Source organism: Gopherus flavomarginatus, chromosome 10, assembly GCF_025201925.1.
Source record: "Gopherus flavomarginatus isolate rGopFla2 chromosome 10, rGopFla2.mat.asm, whole genome shotgun sequence".
Lineage (NCBI taxonomy): Eukaryota > Metazoa > Chordata > Testudines > Testudinidae > Gopherus > Gopherus flavomarginatus.
The window spans coordinates 30,382,083-30,408,014 of NC_066626.1; the positions used below are offsets into that span (position 1 = coordinate 30,382,083).

At 44.0% G+C, this 25,932-nt stretch overlaps 1 protein-coding gene across 9 annotated transcripts in view; it reads right to left on the minus strand.

The window, feature by feature from the left end:
* Positions 1-1,829: 1,829 nt before the first annotated feature.
* PMS1 (PMS1 homolog 1, mismatch repair system component) overlaps positions 1,830-25,932 on the minus strand; it is a 111,673-nt gene continuing 87,570 nt past the window's right edge. For 8 of the 9 annotated variants that reach the window (XM_050916333.1, XM_050916334.1, XM_050916337.1 and 5 more), the window contains 4 exons: positions 24,132-24,590; positions 21,968-22,098; positions 7,243-7,403; positions 1,830-2,280 (listed from right to left, as the gene is read on the minus strand). In XM_050916333.1, coding sequence (XP_050772290.1) covers positions 2,080-2,280; positions 7,243-7,403; positions 21,968-22,098; positions 24,132-24,590 — 952 coding nt within the window. In that variant the 3' untranslated portion in view covers positions 1,830-2,079. Of the gene's footprint in view, positions 2,281-7,242; positions 7,404-21,967; positions 22,099-24,131; positions 24,591-25,932 lie in introns of those variants that run through there. The other variant, XM_050916341.1, reaches the window with a different exon arrangement.

Below are 25,932 nucleotides of genomic sequence, written 5' to 3' on the forward strand. Positions count from 1 at the left end.
TTACCCCTTGCATCCATCCCAACGCCTCGTGAGAGCCGAAGTGGAGGTGAGAGCCTCTGAGCCGAAGTGGAGGTGGGCTGTGACGCATCCATGAGCAGCATCCGCCTGGCTGCAGCAGGTTCTGTGGCAGTTGGTGGAGGGTTAGTGAGGACGCAGCCGTTTGAGGAGCTGAAGGGAGCATAGCAGTGGGAGGAAGGTGGGTTGAGAGTGATGTGTGGGGAGCTCTAACCACTGGCCTTGTATTTGGATACCGAAGCCTCCATCTTCTGCAGTTCTTTTAACAGGCCCTTCAGTAAGGCAGTTGTTTACAGATGGATCTCTCTCATTGTGGCTCATGGTGCCAGTCCCTTCTCTCATCCCTCCACTTTGACTCCTCACACTCTTCCACAACAGCTGCTCCATTTGAATCCCTTTACACTCGTGCCCATTCTCGTACCTCCACTGTTACTTCCTGATGTTGGCCATGCACAGGTATTAGACAAAAGGTAGCACGGAAAAGTGATGGGGTAACAGAGGAACCAGCTAACAGCTCCTACCCCTTTGCAGTTGCTAAAACCTCATATACCTGGTATTAGCCAATGCAAAGGGAAGATGTGATGACCTAATCATCTCTCTCCCTGCCTCATCCCTTTACTCTACCCAAGTAGTCTTCAACTGATGAAGCAACACTTGTTCACATTTACCCCTGTAGCCTCCATGCCTGGGTTTCCTTCTCTTTAAATGGGAATGTCTAACTTGCAGCTCAACACAACAAATACATCTTAGCCCCCCTCAGATTCACTATCAAGGTGCACTACCTGGAGACTATTATGGTCCAGCTGCTCCCATTTAGATGGAATACTGCACACTGGTACCTTGACTACACAGGCCACACTTTTGTAGTTAATATGGGCCAGGCTAGATCTGCTCTGTTCTATGCTAATTCAGAACCATACTCAGGCTTCTGCCAAACTGATGTCAGAGACTTCAGATGGGCAAAGTCTGGGAATCTTGGCTTTAAATTATTGACAGCAGCAATGTGGTAGTATGTGAAAATTTATACAAGGGAAATATTTAATCTCACCTCCTGCTGAGATTCTCTGTCTTTGTGAGGCATTTACTCCTTTGGTCGTCATTTGCACATACTGAAGTCCAATGTTATATGTTTAGGTTGAAATCTGTACACATATGGTACGAATTGTTAGCATAAGATGATGAAGGAGTATGGTTCACTACTCAAAGGAAAAATGAGGGTCCACACTCCAAGTACAGTGCAATTTAGATGCTGAGCAGTACAGAGAAATTTGAAGAAGAAAATTTGGAATCAAATTTGCAAGTATAGGTGAATTTGCATTTTGGAGTCACAATGCAAAAGTATACGTATGTGTAGTTTCAGCCTCTGTTTGAAAATCTGACCGTTGGTGGGAATCATGTATAATAATAAATAAGTTAAGAGAAGTTTACAGTAAATTTTTCTCTCTCATCTTAATCAGACAAATTCATGCAGCTCCACTGAAGTCAGTGGAGATCAGATCTGAAGCTGGCCCATTATGTTTCTTTTATATTCCTTTATTGTTTAGAGACTCAAGGTGGACGAAGTAATATCTTTTATTAGACCACCTTCTACTGGCAAAAGATACAAGCTTTTGAGCATCACAGAACTCTTCTTCAGATCTGGGAAAGATAATCAGAGTGTCTATTACTTAGATCAGATTGAGAGGAATGTAGAAAGCAGTGTAAATTAACCCTCGGTAAGAGGTATATGACCAAGTAAGTAAGACTAAAGGGGTCCAGAGGTTGTTAGGTACACGCTCTACAGGCAAAACTATTAACGCACTGAAAAAACACCATGACAGTTGCAAACATTTATTAACTAAATTCTTAATGGGAAAATTAGCAATGAGCTGTAGCAAATAAGTTTCTGTACATTATTCATAGTTTATTTTCAGTTTACAAATAGTAGCTGAACTTTAAAAAACAAAAGACATTGAACTCAAGACAGTGAAAAGCTGCTGTATAAAAACTTTGTAGAAAACAGGCTGACAATAGAGAGTACAGGTCATAATTACGGAGAAGAAATACAAACCCAAACAAAATGTTTTACTTTACTGAATAACTTCCTTGGATTTGTGCTTGTAACTTAAATTCTGGAATATCTGTTAAGTGATGAAAAAATGGACGACCATGAACACAGCCTTTATTTTCATTTCCAAGCTGTTGCTTCATCCTGTAAATTGTGTCCTCTACATCCTCTTTTGACATATACAAGGGTAGCTGCCGAGATATACGCACTGCTTCTCCCTGTAGAGAGGAAACCCCCCCATTAATTTTATAGTGCTACCTTGTATCAGATTAACTTGTGGCTTCAATAAACTCAACAGGCAGTAGTAGTTTATTCCATTTTTCTCTTTTCTAGTGGTAAATTCTACTTCTTATTACCAGTATATTCAACCCCAACATCTAAACTACAACTCTAAGCATAAGTCTTACAAGACATTTCAAGGTACTATGCAAGATATCAGGTAAGATCACGAAGAGAAAGAATAGCATCAAATTAACTTGTGTTGCCAATCTGTTGGTCATGTTTGTACTTTCTTTTAGGGTCCAATCTTACGAGATGCTGAGCACTTCTTGATCTTTTTAGCTTTCTTAATTTACTCACTTCATTGAAAGCTGACAACATACAAAACCTTAAAGTCTCTTTCAAGTAGCATTGCTAACTTGGAAATTTAATCATATTACTTAGCCAGTATTCCTTACCTCTTGCCTGCTGCTTTCCTTCACGCTATACAAAAATGAAGATGAGTTCAGGAATTTTTAAGCTTGAGCTACTTCATTCCCTCCCACAATTCAGGGATCCATCCCTTTTTCTCCCAGCCTGAAAGGTCCTGCATCATCATGCATTTCCCTCCAGCTACGAGGGCTGGATATAGCTCCTTCTGGAACTAGTAGTCAATACTGCCCCTTGGAGTTGCCAAAGGAGAGTCACTGGAGAAAAACGCAGAGTGTCCTGCTCAAATGTAGAGTTCAAAGGCAAAGCTTGAACTGCCTATTTGGCAGTGTACTGCCATTAGATCACCAAACTACCCTTAAGCCCACATCATTTTTTGTAATTGAATTTTTAAAAAATTATTGCAGGCTTTATGTCTCCCATTTAGTTTCTCTATGTGCCTACTATTCTTATTGCTGTGCAATACCTTTCCTTGTAACAGAAATGTTCACAGGCCCAACAAATGCCCCTGTCTGCTCTCCTTCGTTTCAGATAGATCTCTTGATGAATCTGTTCATCAAGACTTGTCTTAAAAAACTAGTCATATAGGCCCACATCCAGCATAAGAAAAGAAGGTTACTCACTCTGTGCAGTAACTAAGGTTCTTCGAGATGTGTGTCCCTGTGGGTACTCCACTTCAGGAGTCGGTGCGTCTCGGTGCTGTTGATTGGAGATCTTTTGTAGCAGTGCCCGGTTGGGACACGCGTGCGCAGTTGATGTCTCATGGTGGCGTCGGAGTCTGCTTGGTGAGTGCGCGTTTCAACCCCCTCAGTTCCTTCTCCACCGTAGAGTCCTTTAAATCGAACTCCAAAGTAGAGGGGAGGAGGGTGGGTAGTGGAGCACCCACAGGGGGACACATCTCGAAGAACCTCAGTTACTCCACAAGGTGAGTAACTGCCTCTTCTTCTTCGAGTGGTGTCGCCGTGGGTGCTCCACTTCAGCTGAACGTAGAGCAGTACCCGCTATCATTGGGGGGACTTTGGAGTTGCGGTTTGGTAGTGGCAGACAGTACTGTCTGATCTACTATAGTGTCCGCTCTGGTGTTTTGTATGCTGATGTAGCGTTTGGCAAATGTATGGTCTGATGACCATGTAGCAGCTTTGCATATGTCAATAATGAATACGTTGTGTAGGAATGCTACCAATGTTGACATAGCTCGAGTGGAATGAGTTCTGATGCCATCAGGATGTTCAGTATTGTGGATCTGGTAGCAGGACCTAATGCAGTCAGAGATCCACTTGGAGAGCCGCCTTTTCGAAATAACAGCTCCTTTGGAGTGTTCTGCAGTAGATTCGAAGAGCCTAGGTGATTTACTAAATGATTTTGTTCTGTCCAAGTAGAAGGCAATCGCCTTTCTACATTGAGGGTATGAAGTGCCGTGTTTTGTGGGGTTTGGGGTAAAAAGTGGGGAGGTGTATCAGCTTTTTAGGGAGGAAAGAGAACAACACCTTTGGCAGAAATATAGGGTGGGGTTGCATCGTGATCTTGTCCTTAAATAAATTTGTGTACGGGGCCATGGGTGCACTTATTTCCTCAACCTGGGGAAATTTTCTCTCAAAATAGGGGAAGAGATTCAGCACTGCTCCAAGTTCTGTCTTCAGCCGAGGACGGTTGAGAAGGAACTGAGGGGGTTGAAACACGCGTGCGCCAAACAGACTCCAACGAAGCTGTGAGACACCAACCGCGCACGTGCATCCTGACCGAGCACTGCTACCGAAGATCTCCGATCAATGGCACCAGGATGCACTGAAACCTGAAGTGGAGCACCCACAAGCACACCACTTGAAGAAGAAAATAGGCTGGTTGCTTGGTAGCTTGGGGACCATTTGGCAGATTTTAAAGATGCCAAGGAATAATGGAAGGCAAATTTTTCCACTTCCCCATCAGTTCCTGTCAGTTCTCCTAAACCCTAAACTGAAATGGGAAATGGCTTATCCAAGTACAAAACCACAGCCATTAGGCTAGTCATTCAAAGGAAAGTGACCTTTTAACGTTAGTGCTTGTGTGTGCACTTACTTCTCATCTCCCTCAATCATGGCTCTTATCAATATGTTTAATACACAAACAGGTAATTACTGCCCTTTGGATGGACAACTTTCAGCATGAACAATTTCATGTACAAATAATATATAGAATATTAGATAATTTGAAATATTTAACAATATACTGTTCCCCTCAGTTTTATGTCACTTTTCTTGCCTCTCCATAATGTGTTGATTGAAGATTTGTTACCTTAGGCCTCTATACAGGAAAATACTTGCAGTAGATACTTAAGTTCACCCCTATTTAAGTACATGCTAAAGTGCTTTCTTGAATAGAGATGCTCTCTCAACTTGGGGTTTAAGCTTGTACATATATATGTGTGTGTGTGTCTGTACACGTACAGCTAATAATTAAATACTGTGGGACAAATCCTGCCTTGTTTCTCTGGAGCTGCAGAGGGTCCAATGGCAGTTCTGCTGTCCATAGGTGGGCACACAAAGGTGAGCAACCATGGGAAAAGCATATAGAGGAAAAGTGAGTTAAGAAGAGGTGTGGCATGAGTACGCCACAGTCTGAGGGGAAAGAAACCTTCTTTCCTTTGCTCTGAAGCTAACAAAACAAAATTTTAAAAGATAAGACTATTATCCCTGAATTTATGCAACTAAAACTTGTATAATTCGATTTTTTGGCTAGCAATAATGGAAAAGTTCTTCACCAAATTCTTTTTACTCATTATTATTTTATCTACCTCTATTATATCTCTACTCTCTCAACCTTCTCTTTGCATGAATTATAGAAATTTTATTTATTTTTTGTAAGAAAACTGTGCACTTTCAGATTGTTTGAAAACTGTGTGCATCTCATTATGATTTATTAAAACTTTAGATGTAGGTCTATTTTCCCTACGTTGAGCCCTTAAATAATTTCATAATTACCAGATTAGTTATGGTGGAGCTATGACACTGGCAGACCCGGTGCCAACTCATGCCAAGGCCCCTAGGCCTCACTGAACAATGATAAATGTATAGCTGGAAATCAGTCTGTCTCACTTGTGTGTTACTACTGTTAAAATAAGTATTAGAGTTATAGAGAAGTATTTATTGTTGGACTTTATGAAATTCTTGTGAGTTGCTGCATATATTAATTTCATTAGAATATCTGTATCTTGGGTTATAAGGTAATATGCAAGTCTTTGCTTTGTAACTATAAAAGTGTATGCTATGAAATTGAAAACCCCCACATTCAGGAGAAAAGCATGACTAAGTGTGAAAAACTAGTTTACCGTAAGTAGTGTCATCTCCTGCTCAACAAAAGAAGGCCCATGGACACCAGACAAACCATTGTGGAACATCAGCAGACAAAAGACTTTGTTGATTGCTCCCCCACTACCCCCCCATGAAGAGGGGACATGCACAAACCTTCCTTCCATCACAGCTAGAACTTGGCGGGGAAGGGAATAAAAATCCCTTACAAGAAGAATCTGTATCACTGTGCTGTTTGGCATTTGGAGAGGGCAATATTTCTAAGTATAAGCAAGGGATCTCCAAGCTGCTTAGCTTGGCTTAATCCTACAAGACATACAGAGCTTGTGCATTACGGCAGCTTCTATTACGTTTTGAAACCTAAGACTGTAACTCATTTGTGTGTGTATGTTCACCTGCTTTAACCTTGTAAATAGCTCTAATTACTTGTTCCTAGTTAATAAACCAATAGTTAGTTTATCACAGGATTGGCTACAAGCATTGTCTTTGCTGAGAGATCGAAAGTACAATTGACCTGGGGTATGTGACTGCTCATCTGAGTAACCTGAATATTATTGTGATTTTTGATGTAAGGAACTATCTATCTATTGTCTGGGTGCCCAAGGGGACTGTCTGTGACTCCATATTAAGGCTGTTATAGTGCTTCAGGAGTCCACACTTGATACTTGGTTGGCAAAGTCTAATGATAGAACACACAACCAGTTTGGGGTTTGTGGCCTGGTTTGTAACAATCTGCCTGAGGTTGGCACCCACGTTTGAGCCATTCCAGACAGCTTGGCAGGAGTTAAGAATTTGTGGCTGTGATACATAAAAAGGAACCAATCACTTTCTGGAAACTGTAAACAATTGTATGATGGGACTGCGCTGTAACCTGGAGAACTGCCTCTTTATAGTGTGTCTATATAAAGTCTTATCAGGTCACAGTTCATTTATTCAAACTGCATTTCTTCTTTGAAAACTTCCAACATAAAGAGAGCACCTTCTTACTGAAATATGCTTCCTGAGCATATTCAGAGTGATGTCTGATGATTGACATGACCAACATGTTCTTACACCTTTTAGCACGGCCAATTCAACTGAGAGATAGTATGTTGGATTTTATTGTTTCTTGTTCATCATCATAAGTCTCTCATCAGAATAGAATTGCATTTAATTAATGCCAAAAGCTAGAAAGACTTTCAATTGGCTTCAGCAGTTTATTTAAAAATAAGATGACCAATACCTGAAGGCAAACCTGCTATTTCTTACCTCCAAGTAGTTTATCACTTTGAGAGGTCTACACTCATATACTTCCTTTGCATTTTTGTTTATCACGGCATTCAGAATTTCTTTTAAATCTGATATACCATAGAATGGCAGACAATTAGCCATTCCTTCTATTTCCAGCTGGTTTTCTGTAGCTGAATGTCCTGGCAATAAGAAAAGAAAATAATTAGTATTCCTGATATCAATAAATAACATCTATGTTACACGCTGTTTTGATTTATATCCCAGAATAAGCCCAATGAAAATAAAACTGATGTAAAAACGCTTAGTAAACTAGTCATTAGAATTCAATACAGTTAAGACAATTAATTTTGCCTTCCTTGGAACGATAGCATGACTTCCTCCTGGGTTTCTTATTAATCATGTGTCATGAGTGCCTTTTCACACCACGTGCCACAGTTTACTTGAGTTCAACTCCTGGTTAGAACTGTTTAAATGCTTACACCACTTTACAGTATTTCCTCTTTGGGCAGGCATTTTAATCCCATAACTTTTATTAAAACAAATTAAATTAAGTGAATATGTAATGATTTCAGCTTCTACAATTTGTTTTTACAAACAGTGTGCTGATGCTAGTTGCTATGCAAATAGTTTAAACATCCATTCAACTCAAGCTCAATTCTTTGGGACAGATCCAATTCCCACTGAAATCAAAAGCAGTCTTTCCATTGAATTCCGCTACCACAGAGATTGAAGAACCCAAGCCCTCACAAATGAACCTTTCCACAGGGCCCTCAACATCCATCAAGGGATTACCACCACTGCAACTGGACCACCTGAATAAGGACCTCCAAGGCAAAGACCATCTTATTAATGTAACTACCTAATCCCCAGCAAAAAAACTCAACTCCCTACACCAGTGGTCCCCAACCTTTTCCGAGGGGTGGGTGCCAGACAACTAGCCACCAAGGACAGTGGCCGCCAGACAATCAGCCGCCGAAATGCCGCCGTGAAGCGGCAACGTCAAGAGGCATTGCTATGGAATGCCGCCGAAATTCGGCAGGATTTTGGCAGTAGAGCTTGACATTGTCACTTCTCAGCAGCATTTCGGAGGCTGCTTGTCCGGCAGCCAGTAGGTGAGCGCCCATGGATGTCATGGCGCCAATGGGCACCACGTTGGGGACCCATGTCCTACACCATAGGAATCCAAATCTTTAAACAAATCCAGACACCCACCTTACTATCAAATTAATCCCACCCAGGCACTCTCCTTCCATCCCAACATACACTTTTCTTTTCTTTAGGGCTCAACCTCTGCTCACCTCATTTCCCACTCAACAAATCCCCTAAAAATAGCATAAACCTTACTCCTGCTAGTATCTATCTCAGACTCACAAAGGAACAGCGTTCATGACAATCTCAAGCCATTCCCCTGTGCCCACTGAGTTTGAGAAACAGGACATTGAACGGGGAAACGGGAAATGCGTTCATAATGAAAATCAATCCAATTCATTGTTGTACTCTAAGTTATCCCATGTAAGATAATTTTACGTAACAGGCTGAGCTGGACTTATTTCTGAAAGTCAGCAGAAGATGGAGACACAGGGTATGTCTATACTTTGAGCTGAAGGCATAATTTGCAACTCGAGGTGACATTCTCTGATTGAGCTAATGTGCTAAAACTGCAGTATAGTTGGGAAGGCACAAGCGGCAGGAGGGGCTAGCTGCCCAGAGTACATACATAGCATCCTGGACAGGTATGTATTCAGCATGGCTAGCCCCTCCCACCACAGCAGCTACACTCTATTTTTAGCACACCAGTTCGATTAGAGATAGAGTATGTCTCCTCAAGCTAGAAATGACAACTTCCAGCTCCAAGTACAGACATACCATTAGATGGTACAAACTAAAATAAGGGCTGGTCTACGTTGAAAACTTACACTGACATACCTATGTCTCTCAGCGGTGTGAAAAATCCATACCTTGGAGACACTTAGCTATGCCAACCTAACCTCCAGTGTAGCCAGAGACAGGTTGATTGAAGAATTTTTCAGTTAACTCTGTATGACAGGGTGCTGGGCTGGGACTCCTGAGCCAGCCCTCTGTTATGCCAGCTCCAATTAAGGGAGTTAGATTGGAGCTGCCTAGAGAAACCTGCACCTGATTAGGCTGGAAGCTGTTTCCCCTTTGCCAATTAGCCTGAGGCTGCATAAAAGCCTCAAGGGCAGGAAGCCGAAGAGGGGGCAGACAGAAAGGGGGGGCAGAAGCCAGAGAATGGAAGGAGAGGGGTAGCTCTTCCCTCCTGGCTGCAGAGATTGAGACGTCCTTAAGGCTAAAATCCCCTAGCTGTAGATGGTGAGAAGGTGGTGGGATTGCACGCTATAAATAAACTGCACCAGTGATTGCTGAGCCAGGACCAAGGGAAGCCCTACTATGCCCTGTTACCCCTAGCTGCCGCCTATTGGGGAGGTAGATTAAATATAATGAGGGGAGACCCCCTCCCATCGGTGTAGTGTCTACAATGAAGCATCACAGTGGTGCAGACTAAGTTAAAAGAACAGTGAAGAGGGGTCTTTAAGGCTCCTGATAAAGTCACAAGTTAATATAACAACAAACTGAAAGATCCTATACATGGGAGGAAATGTTTATAGCTGAAATCACAGAAACGTATTTTAATTGGTTAATATTAATCTAATGAGGTTGCTATCCCTTTATTGCACATTATTTATCTGGAGATCACTAAATGGCAGTGAGAGGTTTGTGCATGCTGAAAGGAGCAAGCTTAACTATCATCGCAGGCACCTCCACAGTCTCCTGAGACCCAGATCAAGCCAGACAGAGAGAGAACCAATGACATTCCCACCTTCACTGGCTTCAGCTAAATCCTGACCATCACTTTGAACTTAGGTTTCTGCTCTCACTCACTCCCTTGTGTCATTTTCCTTCCCCATCTTATATTTTCTCTTCCCTAGCTCCTTTTGTCTTCTGTCTCAAAAGAGTCTGGATTAGACAGCTAAGACAATTCCATCTTTTGCAACGGTGTTATGCATCTGATCAGAGAGGCAGCTCAAAGCAATGCCTTAAAACAGCCTGACACTGGTACAAGTTGGCCAGCTCTTATAATGGCTGACAAAATCATGTGCACTGTGCTCGTGTTTCTCCAGCAGGGAAGCTGGAAGTGAGACTCAGCACAAAAGACTGAAGCTGCAATTTCTATCTTTGCTATTCTTTTCTCTCCTCTTTTGTGTGTGTTTGTTTAATCTTACTGTAAATAGGATCAGACTTCAACAACAGCAGCTCCAGCCCACTTCAACTAACTTTCTCTTCCCCCCCCCCCCAAAAAGGACACAATCCATCAAAGGTGGGGTTCCCTATAAAATACTGTATACAGGCGAAAGGGAGAAGGAGCTATGGAATATTGTTAAATTGAAAGCCTTATTTAACACTTTACATTTCAAATTCTACAGCTGTTTTTCCTTTCTGTACCCTTGATGAAATGTTACAAAGATTTTGAATGATAGTCATTACAATAAGAGTAAGCCAACGATAAAATAACACAAAACTCCCGACCACTCATTAGTGTTGTAACAATAAACAAAAGTTTCATTAACATCTTAGCCCTTGTTGGTCCCGAGATACCCCCTTTCATAAGACAATATCTCCCTCCTATGCAAGCATATCATCTTTGCTACTAGGTGAGAGATACCCAGTCCCTTGCCACAAAGTCTGGCTAGACATGTAACTAAAACTGCCTGAATGGTTCCTTTGAATACCGACTATCTAATCATGAGACTTAGACTAGATGTTCAGTGGCGCACATGAACAGTATGCCAACGGCATCCCATAGCTACTTGATATTCATATTTTTCTTGTAGACATTATCCAAGTAATTCCAAATGTTTTCACCTTCTATGTATTTGTAAGTGTGGATTTTAGTGTATCTATCTTCAATATTGCTACATGTCCTATAAATAAGTTTCAGTAAGCAAACTGTTGAACTTTACTGTAAAAATAGTTTTGCAATAGTAACCAACTATTTTGACTTTTGAATGTAAGTTCCGAATGCTCAAATCTCTCGGTGAAAAATTATCAGCTGTAACATCCCTACATCCACATTTGGGTTCTAGTTCACCAGACAGTGTACTCCTCTTAAAGCCTGCGCTAAGGCTGAGAGGTATGACTTCTGTGAGCTCCATGTCCAGCAGTGGCAGACAAGGACACTCACTCTGACAGTTTTGTTGGATTCTGCATCATGCACACTTCTTATATTTTCCAGTGTGTGGTTATATTCTGTAGACTGAAAAGTGGAATATTGCATATGAATTCAAATATTTTCATCTGTAAATCTTTACAAGAACTATTTGGCAACCTCTGAGGAAGTGAGAAGACACTTAAACCTCACTGTACATGTAAACTTTTGACAAAGTATAAAGACATTCTGGAGTATTGAAATATCAGTCTTTAGTTTCCACAAGTGATTTCTGTGAAATAATTTGCAATTTCCAAGGAAAATATTGCCAAGTGAACAAATGACTAATTTTCAACTGACTAAAAATGTGACTCTCTCATTGCTGCCAGTGTCCCTCTTCCTTTTCCAAACAAAGCCCTCATGATGAACTTTGGAGCATTTTCTCTCACTGGCCATGAAAAACTGCTTCCTTGCAGCTGCCTCACCTAGATCAGGTGGTACTACAAAGTTGTCTTTTTTCCACTCAACATCAAATATATCAAGCTTCAAAAAATTAGAAAAAGACCGTTACTCACCTTTGTAACTGTTCTTCGAGATGTGTTGCTCATATCCATTCCAGTTAGGTGTGCGCGCTGCACGTGCATGCTTGTCGGAAGATTTTTACCCTAGCAACTCCGGTGGGTCAGCAGGTCGCCCCCTGGAGTGGTGCCGCCATGGCGCTGGATATATACCCCTGCCGACCCGTCCCGCTCCTCAGTTCCTTCTTGCCGGCTACTCCAACAGTGGGGAAGGAGGGCGGGTGTGGAATGGATATGAGCAACACATCTCGAAGAACAACAGTTACAAAGGCGAGTAACCGTCTTTTCTTCTTCGAGTGATTGCTCATATCCATTCCAGTCAGGTGATTCCCAAGCCTTACCTAGGCGGTGGGGTTGGAGTGAGATGTCGCAGAGTCCAATACGGTGGAGCCGAAGGCTGTGTCATCCCTAGACTGCTGAACCACGGCATAGCGGGAGGCAAAGGTGTGGACGGAGGACTAGGTCGCGGCACGACAGATTTCATGAATGGGCACGTGAGCGAGGAAAGCAGCTGATGATGCTTGAGCCCTGGTGGAGTGCGCAGTCACGTGGCCTGATGGGACGTGAGCCAAGTTGTAACAGGCGCAGATGCATGACATTACCCAGGAGGAAATCCGCTGCGAGGAGATAGGAAGCCCCTTGATCCGCTCAGCCACCACGACAAAGAGTTGCGGGGTTTTGCGGAATGGCTTAGTTCGCTCTATATAAAAAGCAAGCACTCTACGAATGTCTAGGGAGTGTAGCTGCTGCTCCCTGCGAGACGAAGGCAGTTTTGGGAAGAAGACAGGGAGGAAGATCTCCTGGTTAACGTGGAAGGCCGATACCACTTTGGAGAGAAAGGCTGGATGCGGTCGTAACTGCACCTTGTCCCTGTGGAACACAGTATACGGGGGGTCCACCGTGAGAGTCCGAAGTTCCGAAACCCTTCTCGCGGACGTGATGACCACCAGGAAAGCGGTTTTCCATGAGAGGTAGAGAAAGGAGCAAGTTGCTAACGGTTCAAAAGGAGGGGACATGAGTCTGGCAAGAACCAAGTTAAGGTCCCATGTTGGGGCAGGGCGGCGTACCTGAGGGTAGAAGCGCTCTAGGCCCTTAAGGAACCTAGACACCATCGGATGAGAAAACACTGAGAGGCCATCCTCTCCTGGGTGGAATGTAGAGATGGCCGCCAAGTGGACCCTCAGAGATGATACCGCCAAGCGCTGTTGTTTGAGGGACCAGAGGTAATCCAAGATGTTGGATATGGAGACCTCGGCGGGAAGGAAGTTCCGCTCCACGCACCAGCACGCGAAGCGCTTCCACTTGGCCAAATATGTAGCTCTAGTGGAAGGCTTCCTGCTACCCAGGAGTACCTGCTGCACTGGGGTGGAGCAATGCAGCTCAGAGTGAGTCAGCCATGCAGGAGCCATGCCATGAGGTGAAGCGACTGAAGGTCTGGGTGACGGAGTTTGCCGTGGTCCTGGGTGATCAGGTCCAGGTGAAGAGGCAGGGGAACAGGGTTGGCTATGGATAGGTATAGCAACATGGTGTACCAGTGCTGTCGAGGCCATGCTGGAGCTATCATGATCAAGCGGGCTTTGCCCCTGCGTGCTTTCAGTAGGACCCTGTGGACGAGTGGAAATGGTGGAAAGGCGTACAGCAGATGCGTCGTCCACAGCACCAGGAAGGCGTCCGCCACTGAACCCGGTGAGAGGCCTTGAAAGGAGCAGAACGTCTGGCATTTCCTGTTCCCTCGGGTTGCGAAGAGTTCCATTTGTGGGAAAGGAAGGATCTGCTGAGGCGATCCGCCAGCGTGTTCCGAACTCCTGGGAGAAAGGATGCGATGAGGTGTATAGAATGGGCTATGCAGAAGTCCCACAGTCGTAAGGTTTCCTGACATAGGGGCGAAGATCTCGTGCTGCCCTGTTTGTTTATATAGTGTATGGCTGTTGTGTTGTTGGTGAATCCGATACACAACGGCCCTTCAAGTGTTGTCGGAACGTCTGACAAGCGAGGCGGACTGCTCTCAGCTCCCGGACGTTGATGTGGAGGTCCAGTTCGTGAGGGGACCAACGGCCTTGGGTGTGTAGGTGCCCGAGATGAGCCCCCCAATCGAGGGATGATGCGTTCGTTGAGAGGGACGCCGAGGGCTGGGGCGGGTGGAACGGAAGCCCCGCACAGACCATGGAGGGATCCAGCCACCACTGGAAGGAGTCTAGCACGGTCAAGGGAATGGTGACGACCATGCCCACAGGATCCCTGGCCGGACGGTATTGCGAGTTGAGCCAGGATTGGAGGGGCCGTAGGCGCAGCCTTGCGCAGTTCGTTATGAATGTGCAGGCCGCCATATGGCCCAAGAGAGCGAGGCAAGTGCGTACTGAAGTTAGCAGCGCCGCTTGCAGCCTGCGGATGATGGTCGTCAGAGCCTGGAACCGTTGCAGTGGTAGGCAGGCTTTGGCAAGAGTCAAGTCCAAGGTGGCACCAATAAACTCTATCCTCTGAGTGGGGATTAGAATCGATTTTTCCACATTGATCATTAGATCTAGATGTAGGAAAAGGTCCTTGACAATGCAGATGTGACTAAGGACTCGCGTCTCGGAGGTCCCACGGATAAGCCAGTCGTCTAGATACGGAAAGATGTGTATCCGACTGCGGCGAAGGTGGGCGGCGACTACAGCCATACATTTGGTGAATACTCTTGGGGCTATAGAGAGGCCGAACGGGAGGACCACGAACTGAAAATGCTGCCGGTTGACCACAAACTGGAAGAACCTCCTGTGAGGTGGGAAGATGGCTATGTGGAAGTAGGCATCTTGCATGTCGAGGGTGGCATACCAGTCTTCAGGATCCAGGGATGGGATAATGGTCCCCAGGGATACCATATGGAACTTCAACTTTACCATGTATCTGTTGAGTTCCCGCAGATCAAGGATTGGTCTGAGACCTCCCTTCGCCTTGGGGATCAGGAAGTAGCGGGAATAAAACCCCTTGCCCCGCTCGTGCTCCAGTACCTCCTCTATGGCTCCTTTGACGAAGAGCATTTGCACCTCCTGTAGGAGGAGCTGCTCGTGAGAGGGGTCCCTGAAGAGGGACGAGGGAGGGAGGTGGAAAGGAGGGCTTGAAATAAATTGCAGATTGTATCCAAGTTCCAACGTGCGTAGGACCCAACGATCTGATGTTAGCTGGGACCACGCAGGGAGGAAAAAGGAAAGCCGGTTGGAAAAGGCTGGGGACGGATCCTTTAAAGAAACTGGTACAATGCCCTCGGGCACACCTTCAAAAGGAAGGTTTTGGCCCAGAGGAAGGCTTGGAGGAGCTTTAGTTCTGGCCCCCTTGGTTGCCTGATTGCCTTCGGCGGCCGTTCCTGCCTCGCCGTCTGGCGAAGTCTTGTCTCTGCCGGGGTTGAGGGTAAGGGTGGTGCTGTTGGGGTCGGAGGGGCCTGCGCTGAGTTACAGGCATGTGCATCCCTAACGAGCACATAATGACCCTGCTGTCTTTTAGGCTCTGCAGCCTAGGGTCAGTTTTGTCCGAGAACAGCTCTTGATCCTCGAATGGAAGGTCTTGTATAGTGTGCTGGAGTTCCGGGGGGAGGCCGGAGACCTGCAGCCACGAGATACGGCGCATAGTCACGCCAGAGGCCAGAGTCCTGGCGGCTGAGTCAGCAGCATCCAGGGAAGCTTGGAGGGAAGTTCTTGCGACATTTTTCCCCTCGTCGAGGATCGCCGAGAACTCCTGCCGTGTGTCCTGCGGAAGCAGCTCCTTAAATTTGTCCGCTGCCGCCCAGGTGTTGTAGCTATAGCGGCTAAGGAGGGCTTGCTGGTTGGACACCCGGAGCTGGAGGGCTCCCGCAGAGTAAACTTTACGCCCAAGCAAGTCCATGCGCCTAGCATCCTTTGATTTAGGGGCTGGGGCCTGCTGGCCATGGTGCTCCCTCTCGTTAACCGACTGGACGACGAGGGAGCAAGGAGGAGGATGTACATATAAATATTCATAGCCCTTTGAGGGCACCATGTATTTGCGCTCTACTCCTCGCGCAGCGGGCGGAACAGAGGCCGGAGACTGCCATATTGTAGTGGCATTGGCCTGTATGGTTTTGATAAATGGGAGAGCCACTCTAGTGGGGGCATCGGATGACAATATGTCCATCACTGGGTCTTGGACCTCTGGGACCTCCTCGGCTTGTAAGTTCATGTTCTGTGCAACATGCCTGAGGAGGTCCTGGTGGGCCCTGAGGTCAATTGGAGGAGGGTTGGTCGACGAGGTTCCAGCTACAGTCTCGTCAGGGGAGGATGAAGATGAGAGACCTGGAACGAGTGGGTCTGATGAGGGCTCCACCTGAAGCATCATGTCCGTCTCCCTGGGGAGCTCGGAATCCTGAGGCTGGGTCAACCCTTCCTCCATAGTAGGAGGGGGAGGGTGGGTAATCGTGGTCTCCGGTGCCCTGTGTTCTGAGGCCGTCAAGCATGGTGGACCTGGAGGAGGGCCTTGGGCCTGATGGTATGCCCAGGGCATCCAGAATCACCACTGCTGCGGACCATGATCTTGAGGCTGGGGCTCGCTGAACAAGGCAGCAGGCACGTCGGTGTCCGGGGCGTATACACTGTCGGCCTCAGATGACAGGGACGGCTGTCGGGACGGCCATGAAGGAGCCGAACGAGGCTGGTATGAGTCCCTCGCTCCCGTCGTTGAAGATCTCCTCAGTGCCAGGGATCGGTACCGGGAATCGTATCGGTGCCGAGACCGAGACCAGGACCTGCAACCAGCGCGGTGCCGGGAGGTCGACCTGGATCTCGAGCGTCCACGACGGGACCGGCTGCGAGAGTCTCGGTGCCGGGAGCGGTGCCCAGAGCTGGACCGCTATTGAGAGTACCGACTGGGACGAGAGGTGGATCTGTGCTGCGAGTACGACCGGTGCCGCCTGGGTGAGCGGTGCCGGGACTGCGAGCGGCGACGAGATCGGGACCGACCATGAGACCTGGAGCAGTGCCGAGACCTGGATCAGGACCGGTGCCGGTTCGTCGACTCCAGCGAAGGAGGCCTCATAGCTGCAGGCTTGCCTCTGGAATGGAGAACCCGCACCGGCAGTGCCGGGGGTTGAGGCAGGGCCGATTCAGTCATCGCAATAAGATCCCTGGCTGAGGAGAATGTCTCCGGCATGGAGGGGACCGTCAGCTCGACCACGGGTCTCACCGGGGACCTCTCCTGGACCGGATTTGACGGCCCTCTCAGGACCGGAGTCGACAGTACCACAGTCGTCGGTGCTGCGGCAGGGGTAGGTGCCGGGCGATCCGGACGAGTCTGCACCGAAGGTGTGGAGGAAGTTGAAGGCCTTCGGTCAGGTCCCTGCACAGAAGAAGGCCGGTGCCGAGGTGTCTTGGCGGGGCTGGCACGGTCCGGTGCTGGAGGAGCGCTGTCAGCGCATGGTGCCGAGGACGGAGGGTTAAGGGCTGCCTCCATATGGAGAGTCTTAAACCGACAGTCCCTCTCCTTTTTAGTCCGCGGCTTAAAGGCCTTGCAAATGCGGCACTTGTCGGAGATGTGCGATTCCCCGAGGCACTTTAAGCAAGAGTCGTGGGGATCACTTGTGGTCATCGGTTTTTTACAGGCTGAGCACGGTTTAAACCCTGGTGAACCGGGTATGGGCCCGGGCACCGGGTGCGGGGAAGGGCTAGAGCCCAAACCCCACTAAACTATGTACAACAACTAACTAACTACTATAAATTATAAAACTAATTATACTATGAACTAAGTCAACTATACACAACAAGTGATCAGACGAATGAAGAGAAGCTAGGGAAGTGGAGGACAGCTAAGCCGCACGCCACTGTTCCAACGACCGACACGGGTGCTAAGAAGGAACTGAGGAGCGGACGGGTCGGCAGGGGTATATATCCAGCGCCATGGCGGCGCCACTCCAGGGGGCGACCTGCCGACCCACCGGAGTTGCTAGGGTAAAAATCTTCCGACGACGGCGCACACCTAACTGGAATGGATATGAGCAATCACTCGAAGAAGAATTTAGTTATTCAGTGGGCAGTGGGAACGGAGTTCACCATGGGAGCTTTTGATCATAAACAAAATGAGAGCTAGGAAGCTATATCACAGATGTCACATTGTAAACTTTGGCTAGTAAGGCTTATGAGACAGCTAGCTTGCAAACTGAATGAACGGAGGGGTGGGAAACATTTTTTCTACAATGTAGAATGTGACTGGATATTGGGGGCAGGGGGGATGAGAGATAAATTGACTTAATTTTGCATATAGGAAATGAACTATATTTTTGTTCCCTGAAATATTTTGACTTAGAGTGTAAATGCTTTCAGCAATGTTTTAATATCCAATTTATAATATAGAGCTTTCTGATCTATTAACTGTATATACTCCAGTCATATTTGCTGAATAAGCCACACCTTTCTCAGGCAAACACTTTAAAAGCTGAGAGAACAATCACTGCTATCTGAGGCTCAGACTGAAGAAAAAAAAAACACCAGCTACTGTGCAAATGCTATTAGTGTGACACTTAACTCTGTATGATATGGCATCCTGTCCTAAAATAAAGAAACACAAGGACAGTCTCATGCTAAACGGACCAAATATATAAAATAACACATTCAACTTACATTAAAAAGGACATTATGGCTGCAAAGTCAAGCACTCACAAGCTAGGAAAAATGCCAGAACTGAGGCTGCCTGTGCTACCTTAATGTGGCGTCCTTCTGTTTATGCATTTTGACACAGTCTCTAATTACATGAGCACATTCTATTTTTTCCACAGGACCCCTGCCTCATTCAGTGCACAGACTGGAACTCCTCTGGGGATGAATAAGGGCTGTGCAGTGAAGGAGGCTGTTGTCTGTCGGAAAAAAAATAAAAATGAATTTTTCCCTCACTTGATTCTTGGAACCAACTAAACCATTTTAATTGACCATCTTCCAGAACAATTTAGCCTGAGGCAGACATCTGGCATGGAAAATTTCAGCTTGCATATATTCCAAAGCCAGAAAGGGAGTGTAGGCCATAGGACTATCCCAAAATAATTCTGAGAGCATATCTTTTTAGAAAAATATCCAATCTTGATTTTAAAATAGTCACTGATGGAGAATCCCCCACAATCCTCAGTAAATTGGTCCAGTGATTAATTATAATAAAAAATGTATGCCTTATTTCCAGTCTGAATTTGTCTACCTTCAACTTCCATCCACTGGATAGTGTTATACTTTTCTCTGCTAGATTAAGAGCCTGTTATTAAAAATTTGTTCCCTATGTAGATACTTACACACTGTAATCATGTCACCCATTAACCATCTCTTTGCTAAGCTAAATAGACTCACGGAGCTCAATCTACCAATATATGGCATGTTTTCTAATCTTTTCTCACGGCTCGTCTCTGAATCCTCTCCAATTTATCAACATCCTTCTTGAATTGTGGACACCAGAACTGGACACAGTATTCCAGCAGGAATTGTACCAGTGCCAAAAATAGAGATAAAATAACCTCTATTCCTGCTTGAGATTCCCCTGTTTCTGCATCCAAGGATTGCATTACCTATTTTGCCCCCAGCGTCACAATGGGAACTCATGTTCCCTTGTCAATTATCTACAATTACTAACTTTTGATTTATATTAATTACCGTCAACTTCCCCTTTCTTCTATTTGTTGTTTTTTATTATTATTATTTTTTTACAGCTGCCTTCACTTTCCCTCTAAACCAGGCTGTTTTGTTAACCAGTTTGGGCCTTCTTCCTCGATTGTGGCTTTCTGGGCATCTACTAAAGTATTCTTAAATGATTCCCAATTATCATTCACATTTTTTCTGATTAAGAGTTGGATGGTTAAAGTTTGGCAAAGTTATAAGCAATTGAAAACAGGTCTTATAATGGGAAGTTTCAGGGGAAACAAATGGATTGTTTTGAGTTCTCAGAATTCCAAGATGGACTAGTCTAGGGTTGGTCTGCAGGTAATTTTATCTAGAGAATAAAAAATATCTATATCTATAAATAAAATAATCTCAACTCCCTACCTTGCAGCTGAAGTGAGTCATGAGAAAGGTGAGCTAGAGTGTGTCAGTAATTAAGATGACACCAAGCTTGCATGCATATCTGAAAAGTAGCTTTAATGAGTGCTTGCAATGGAAATGGACCCTGGAAAACTTCAAGGACCTACTAATAAGCATTCTGTATCTGGGAGGCCAGCACAAACAACTATGAAAAAGGAGCAAATGAGGAACTGGCCCCTTTTGCAGGAAGAAGTCAATGGGTTGGGATCTGCTAAAGAATGTCCTGGATTAAATTCCATGTACTTGTTGTTATTGACTTATTGCCTATTGACTTAACCAGTTTGCCAACAGCCTCTGTTCAGGCTATATGTGGCCCAAAAAGAAGAACAGTGTTCTCCTGGAGGGACAGAACATACCGGTAACTGGCCTTTCACTAATGTCTTTCTCCAGCATCTTTTCTGGACCTGTCCTTGAAGGTTTCCACACGTTACACTACATCTGTCATCACTCTACATAGGCATGATGTGGTAGCACATGAAGCTACAGCATTTGCAACAGCTCTTATAGTGAAACTCTCCCGTGGATTAAGTGAATTGCCATCTAGGCACCGCACTCCAAGAAACTAGCCTCCTTGGGCACTATGATAGAGGAAATATCTGCTATTGATTTGCCTCTGAGAAGCCTGTCTTTGGATTTCCACTGATGGTGGGATGGCTGTAAATCATCCACTGTAAAAGTATACCCACTCCCTACTTCTGGGCTATTAAGGTAATAAATGAGAAAGGTTTGTGGTATGATATAGATTCTATTGGAGAGCAGACTGACAGGGGTTCTAAAATAGCTCTGCCATTGATCCCAAACTGAGTGCTAGCAAAAAGATGATGATCCTGAAGCAAAGGCAGATCAGTGTTCAAATCTTAAAACTGCCTTGCTGGCTCTCCAAAGTGTCCCCAATCCATTGCACAGCAAAGCAGGAGGCATCTAAGCTACTGGCTGCAGGAGCAAACAAAGAGCTACTGAACTCTATATATGTTGGGAGTGGTAAGCACTAGCAAAGGCTGCTGGGTTTAAGGAAGTCCCACCAAAACACTGACTTGCATGCCAGAAAATCGAACAGCGACTTCCATTCCAGAAGATCAAAGAACAGCGAGGCAGGAAAAGGGCATGGATTCTGGGGCCCTTCTTGAGCTGCTGAGATGTTGAGGATACTAAAGCCCACTATAGATATTTTCTTTATTTTTTTCTTATGCAAAAATTTAAAGGTTTTCCATTGTTTCCTGTGGCAAAGAACCCTTGCAAAAGACTCTTTCACAGCATCTGATCCAGCTCTCATTGAAGTCAACTACAGTTTTTTTATTGATACCAGTGGAATATAGAGCAGGCCTACAGAGAACAAAAGAGGAATCATTCTTGTCTTTCATAGACCTGGTTAGTTTAGCAAGTGTGCCAACAAGGAAAGCTTCACATTTCAAAGAAAACAAAAACAACTCTGTCCTTATTCAGCTGCACTGCACAGGGATATCCATGAATTATGATTCTAGTCTACAACAATAGCTTCAATACAGGAAAGACTTTTATGAAAATAAATCTCAAGTGTTATGATGTAGGTCAACATCATCAAAGCAGAGCATGAGTGTAACGAAGTCCTCTGCAAAACATATAATGAGTGCTTCATACATCACAAGTGGTAAATTTATCAACATTCAGCTGCAGTTTGGGCCAGTGGTCAGAGCACAGGACTGAGAATTAGGAGACCTGAGTTTTATTCCTGACAAAATGTTGGTTTGAAGCTCTGCTCTACCTCCTCACTAAGTAGCCATCATTTTCCATTTTCCAATGCTCTGAGTGACAGAGATGATGCTCTTAGCCAGATATGAATATCTTTGAATGCTGAGGAACTGAGGGTACAGATGGTTTGATTGGTGAGGAGATATAGATTTATAATATATCATATATGCAGTCACTTCAACTGTGAAATAAAAAAGTTTCATTAGAGTCAAAATAAATACAAAACTACATCATACCTGGTGTCATTTTTATCCTAAAACCATTTGCTATAAGCCTTGGATCCGACAAATAAATTGATCCATTTAATTTTTGGCAATCCTTTGTCATATTGTAGAGAGAATCCATATAATGAGATCCGCTGAACAAACTGAAAAACAAGCAAGCAAACAGTAATTTCACAAGGCTTAAAATAACAAAGAAACGATAATAAACAGAGAGAAGGAGTGAACAATATATTTACTACCAGCATGACAATTCCAGGATTACAGGCTGTTAACCAAGTAGTATAATCTATTATGAAAAAATCCAGGGATAAACAGATTTTTATTTGTAAAAGGGCAACATTAGATTTTTTGGAAAACGGAAAGTACCATAAAAACTCCAGGTCAAATCAACTTGAAAAAGACAGACTTGAGTGTGACAATTTTCTTTTTATATCCCAAAGATCTGTGTTTTATTTTTTGTAACTGATATGCTAACAATAAATTACCTGAATCAAAAGCATATTCCTATTATTCCAAGAAAAAAGCATCATGATTTAAAATTAAAATTGCTAGATAATAAAGTTGTTATTAAAAACTAGATGGCAAGAATGATCCAATTTAATAAATTCAAAATATTATAACACGTAGGAACTGTTAAAGTATGCAGATAAGGATACCAATTCTCTTACATTTTATATATTTTCTCTAAAAGAACCCCAAAATCTAGATGGTTAGAAATTAACATTAGATCTTGCCTGTTCCACAACCAATAAAAGTTGGTGAGCAGCTGTGGAAATAGGGAGTATTTAGCAAAGCTCTGGATGATGAATAAAATAATTTATTTTAAGAAGTATCTGGCCCTCACTTCACAAGTCTAAAATCAATGACAAAATTCCTACTAACTTCAATACGAGCAGGACTAGGTCTCTTTCTAATTTTAAAACATGGTGTAAATGTAAAAGTAACTTTTCCCTGTAGATTTAAAAAGAAATGTTACTTACCTTACAGTAACTGGAGTTCTTTGAGTTGTGTGGTCTGTATCTACCTCATGACAGAGCCAGTGGTGCTGATTAAGGTCAGGTGGTGAATATTAGTATCACCAAATCCCCTTTTTGTGATGAGGGAAGGTACTGTTGGTGTGGGCAGCAACGTTCCCTTCTTTTGCTTACTGTTACTGGAGGTGGTCCTACCTCTTCAGGGGTCAGCGGTTTCAAAGTACCATTGGCTCTCTATACCACAAGCCAGACCTGTGCTCCCCTTGAGATCCTGACACAACTGGAACAGGACGCAGAGTCTGACCAGATTGGGAGGGTGCAGGGGAACAAGTCCTCTTCTTAGATGAGGACTTGGGAGGGGATTTCTCCTTTTTATGAGGGTGTTTGTTCTTAATCTCCTCCCATTTACTATGCCTGCTAAGGTCCTTAGCTCTGTCCTCTCATGATCCAGAACAGGGGAGTATTGTACTCATAGGGGCACTTCTCAGCATCTACAACCAACTAACAGGGAGTCTGATGATCAGGGTTGGCCTGGGGCCTCATTGAGCAATCCAGCAGGGATTTTCTGAGCTGGAATTCTCAAGATTGCCAGGTTCATAGGGGAAAGGAATGCCAAATATTCCAACTTGGAGGAGATGTTAATCTCCCCAGGCAACAGAAACAAGTGTCATGGAAGTCACTAACTGGGAAGACCTGGGGACAGGCCACATAGCTCTTGAAGCCAGAGATCTTAGACATACCAAGTACTTCAAATGGTGGGAAAACTGGGGTGGAGGAATGCCCCCAAAACCTCTAACACTAGCTAACTAAAAATCACCACTAACTAACTAGATAAAGATAAAAATTACAGAAAAATTTGAAATTGAAGCAGGACTGCTAGTAAAAATGCAGACAGTGGAGGGGTTCTGTCACAGACCATGGATGGTAGAAAGCAACTGAAGAGGCAGGAAATCCACACCAGCCCCTATGCTCTCAATTTGGAACACAAGGAGACACAGGCACAGTCTTCTGGTCTCAGGTGCATGGAGATCTTGTGCACCTTGGATGAGGGACCATCATTTAAAGAAAAATTTGTGCCTATGGCCTCCACAGTGTTTACAGTAGATAATTACTATGTGATACTTAAAAAAACAAAACCAATCACAAACAAACAAATGAAAAAAAAAAATCCATCACAACACCCCTGCTCCACACTACTATACCTGTCAGTTAATACAATTGGCTTGTCCAGTTTCTCTACAGGAAGTTTGTGTTGCTCCAGTAGTTTTTTATAAAGTAGGGCTTCTTCCACTCTATACGGATTTAGCAACATGATTTTTTTTTCAGAAGCAATTATCCATGCATCAGGAAAACTCAGGTGACAGATTTGGCAAGACTCATTTTTATCAAAATTTTTCTTCTCAAGCCTCTGAAGTTTATGTTTGAAAGAACTCATAGAAAAAGGCACCTGTACAATTTTCATATCTTGGTTATGTCTCTGTTTCTTTTCAATTTGAGACTGAAAAAGTTTGTCAAGTTTCTGCTGGTCAGAGAGAGAAGTCTTCAGTTTGGACTTGTATCTTTTTTCTGTCTCTTTTGTTGATCTCTGTATTCTCTGCTCTACAGCTTTCTTGGTTTGTCTGTTGTATCGTTCCAGGTCTTTCGTGGCTTTTTCTTCATACCTAAATGGAGAGTGGGGCAGGGTGTGGGAGAGAAATCACAACTGTAACAAACTAAAGGCCAGATTGTGACACCCATTCTAATACAGTCATGCATCTCCACTCCTTTTCATAGCCACATTAGCTTTCTCTGCACCCTGACCCAGGTACTCAGCACTCCTGTACTCTACCCCATTGACCAAGTGGGTGAGAAGTGTCTGAACAGTGGACGGAGCCTTGCCTCTACCCCAGTGTGACAGCCAGAAGAGCCCAGCTGCTACTTCTGCTTTACACCTGAACGCTCAATCTAACCTTAAATTTATAACCAGAAATACAGTTTCAGAAGTACATGTTCAACTTATAGGCACTTAATTTGTATTGCAGAGTAAATGCCACTTGGCATTTTGACTTCAAATGGTTTTGAATTTTGATTGTATAGACATAAAAAACTGACACTGACACCTTCATTCATAATTTTTGGGAACTATTGATGATAGCCATATCAATCAACTTATCAGAGAAGTGCAGACATTTGTTAGCAAACTGCTATGGAATACTGCTTTCCTAGCCCCAGGGCTAAATTATAAGAGCCTCAGGAAAATACTTTCTTCAAGCAGGATTTCAATAAGAGCCTAGTCTACGAAGATCAGTTTGAATAACTTTATAAAGAAATAAAATTACATTGATGTAGTTTATTGTAGAGATTCTTTAAACACATTTTAACTATATAAACATTAAATAATGCTATGGATCAGACCATCTCTAGAAAGACTTTAGTTTGGAGAGAATTTGAAAAGACTGAGATTGCCAGGCATTCTAAACTAAACAAAGACATAAATTATGACTGGTACAGAGAAGATAAACGAGGATCTCCTATTTACTCCCTTTTATAATATAAAAGCAAAGGGATACTCAATGAAAATGAGAGAAAAAATTTAAAAATGATAGACTTTTTGTTACTCAACATATATATTATCATCCTGTAGAACTCACTGTCACAATGTATCACTGAGTCCAAGTACACAGCAGAATTAAAAAAAAACATGATTCATTTATATGAATAATGAGATGATCCACAGTTACATTACATTACATAGGCTAAAAGTAATACAGGATATAAATTATCTTGCTTAAGCCAACCACTAACTGACTGGGGTTAAGGAAGAAACTTTCCTATAAGCAGGCTATTCTTTAAATGTCCACTCTTGGATTTCTTATACCTTCCCTCGATGCGTCTAGTTCTAATCACTGTAAGAAACAAGGTACTGAACTACACTGGCTACTAGTCATTTTTATGGCAATTCTTGTGTTCCTCTGTGGCTGTACATACCGGGTAACACTCAGACCCTTCAAGTGAGGACCTCTT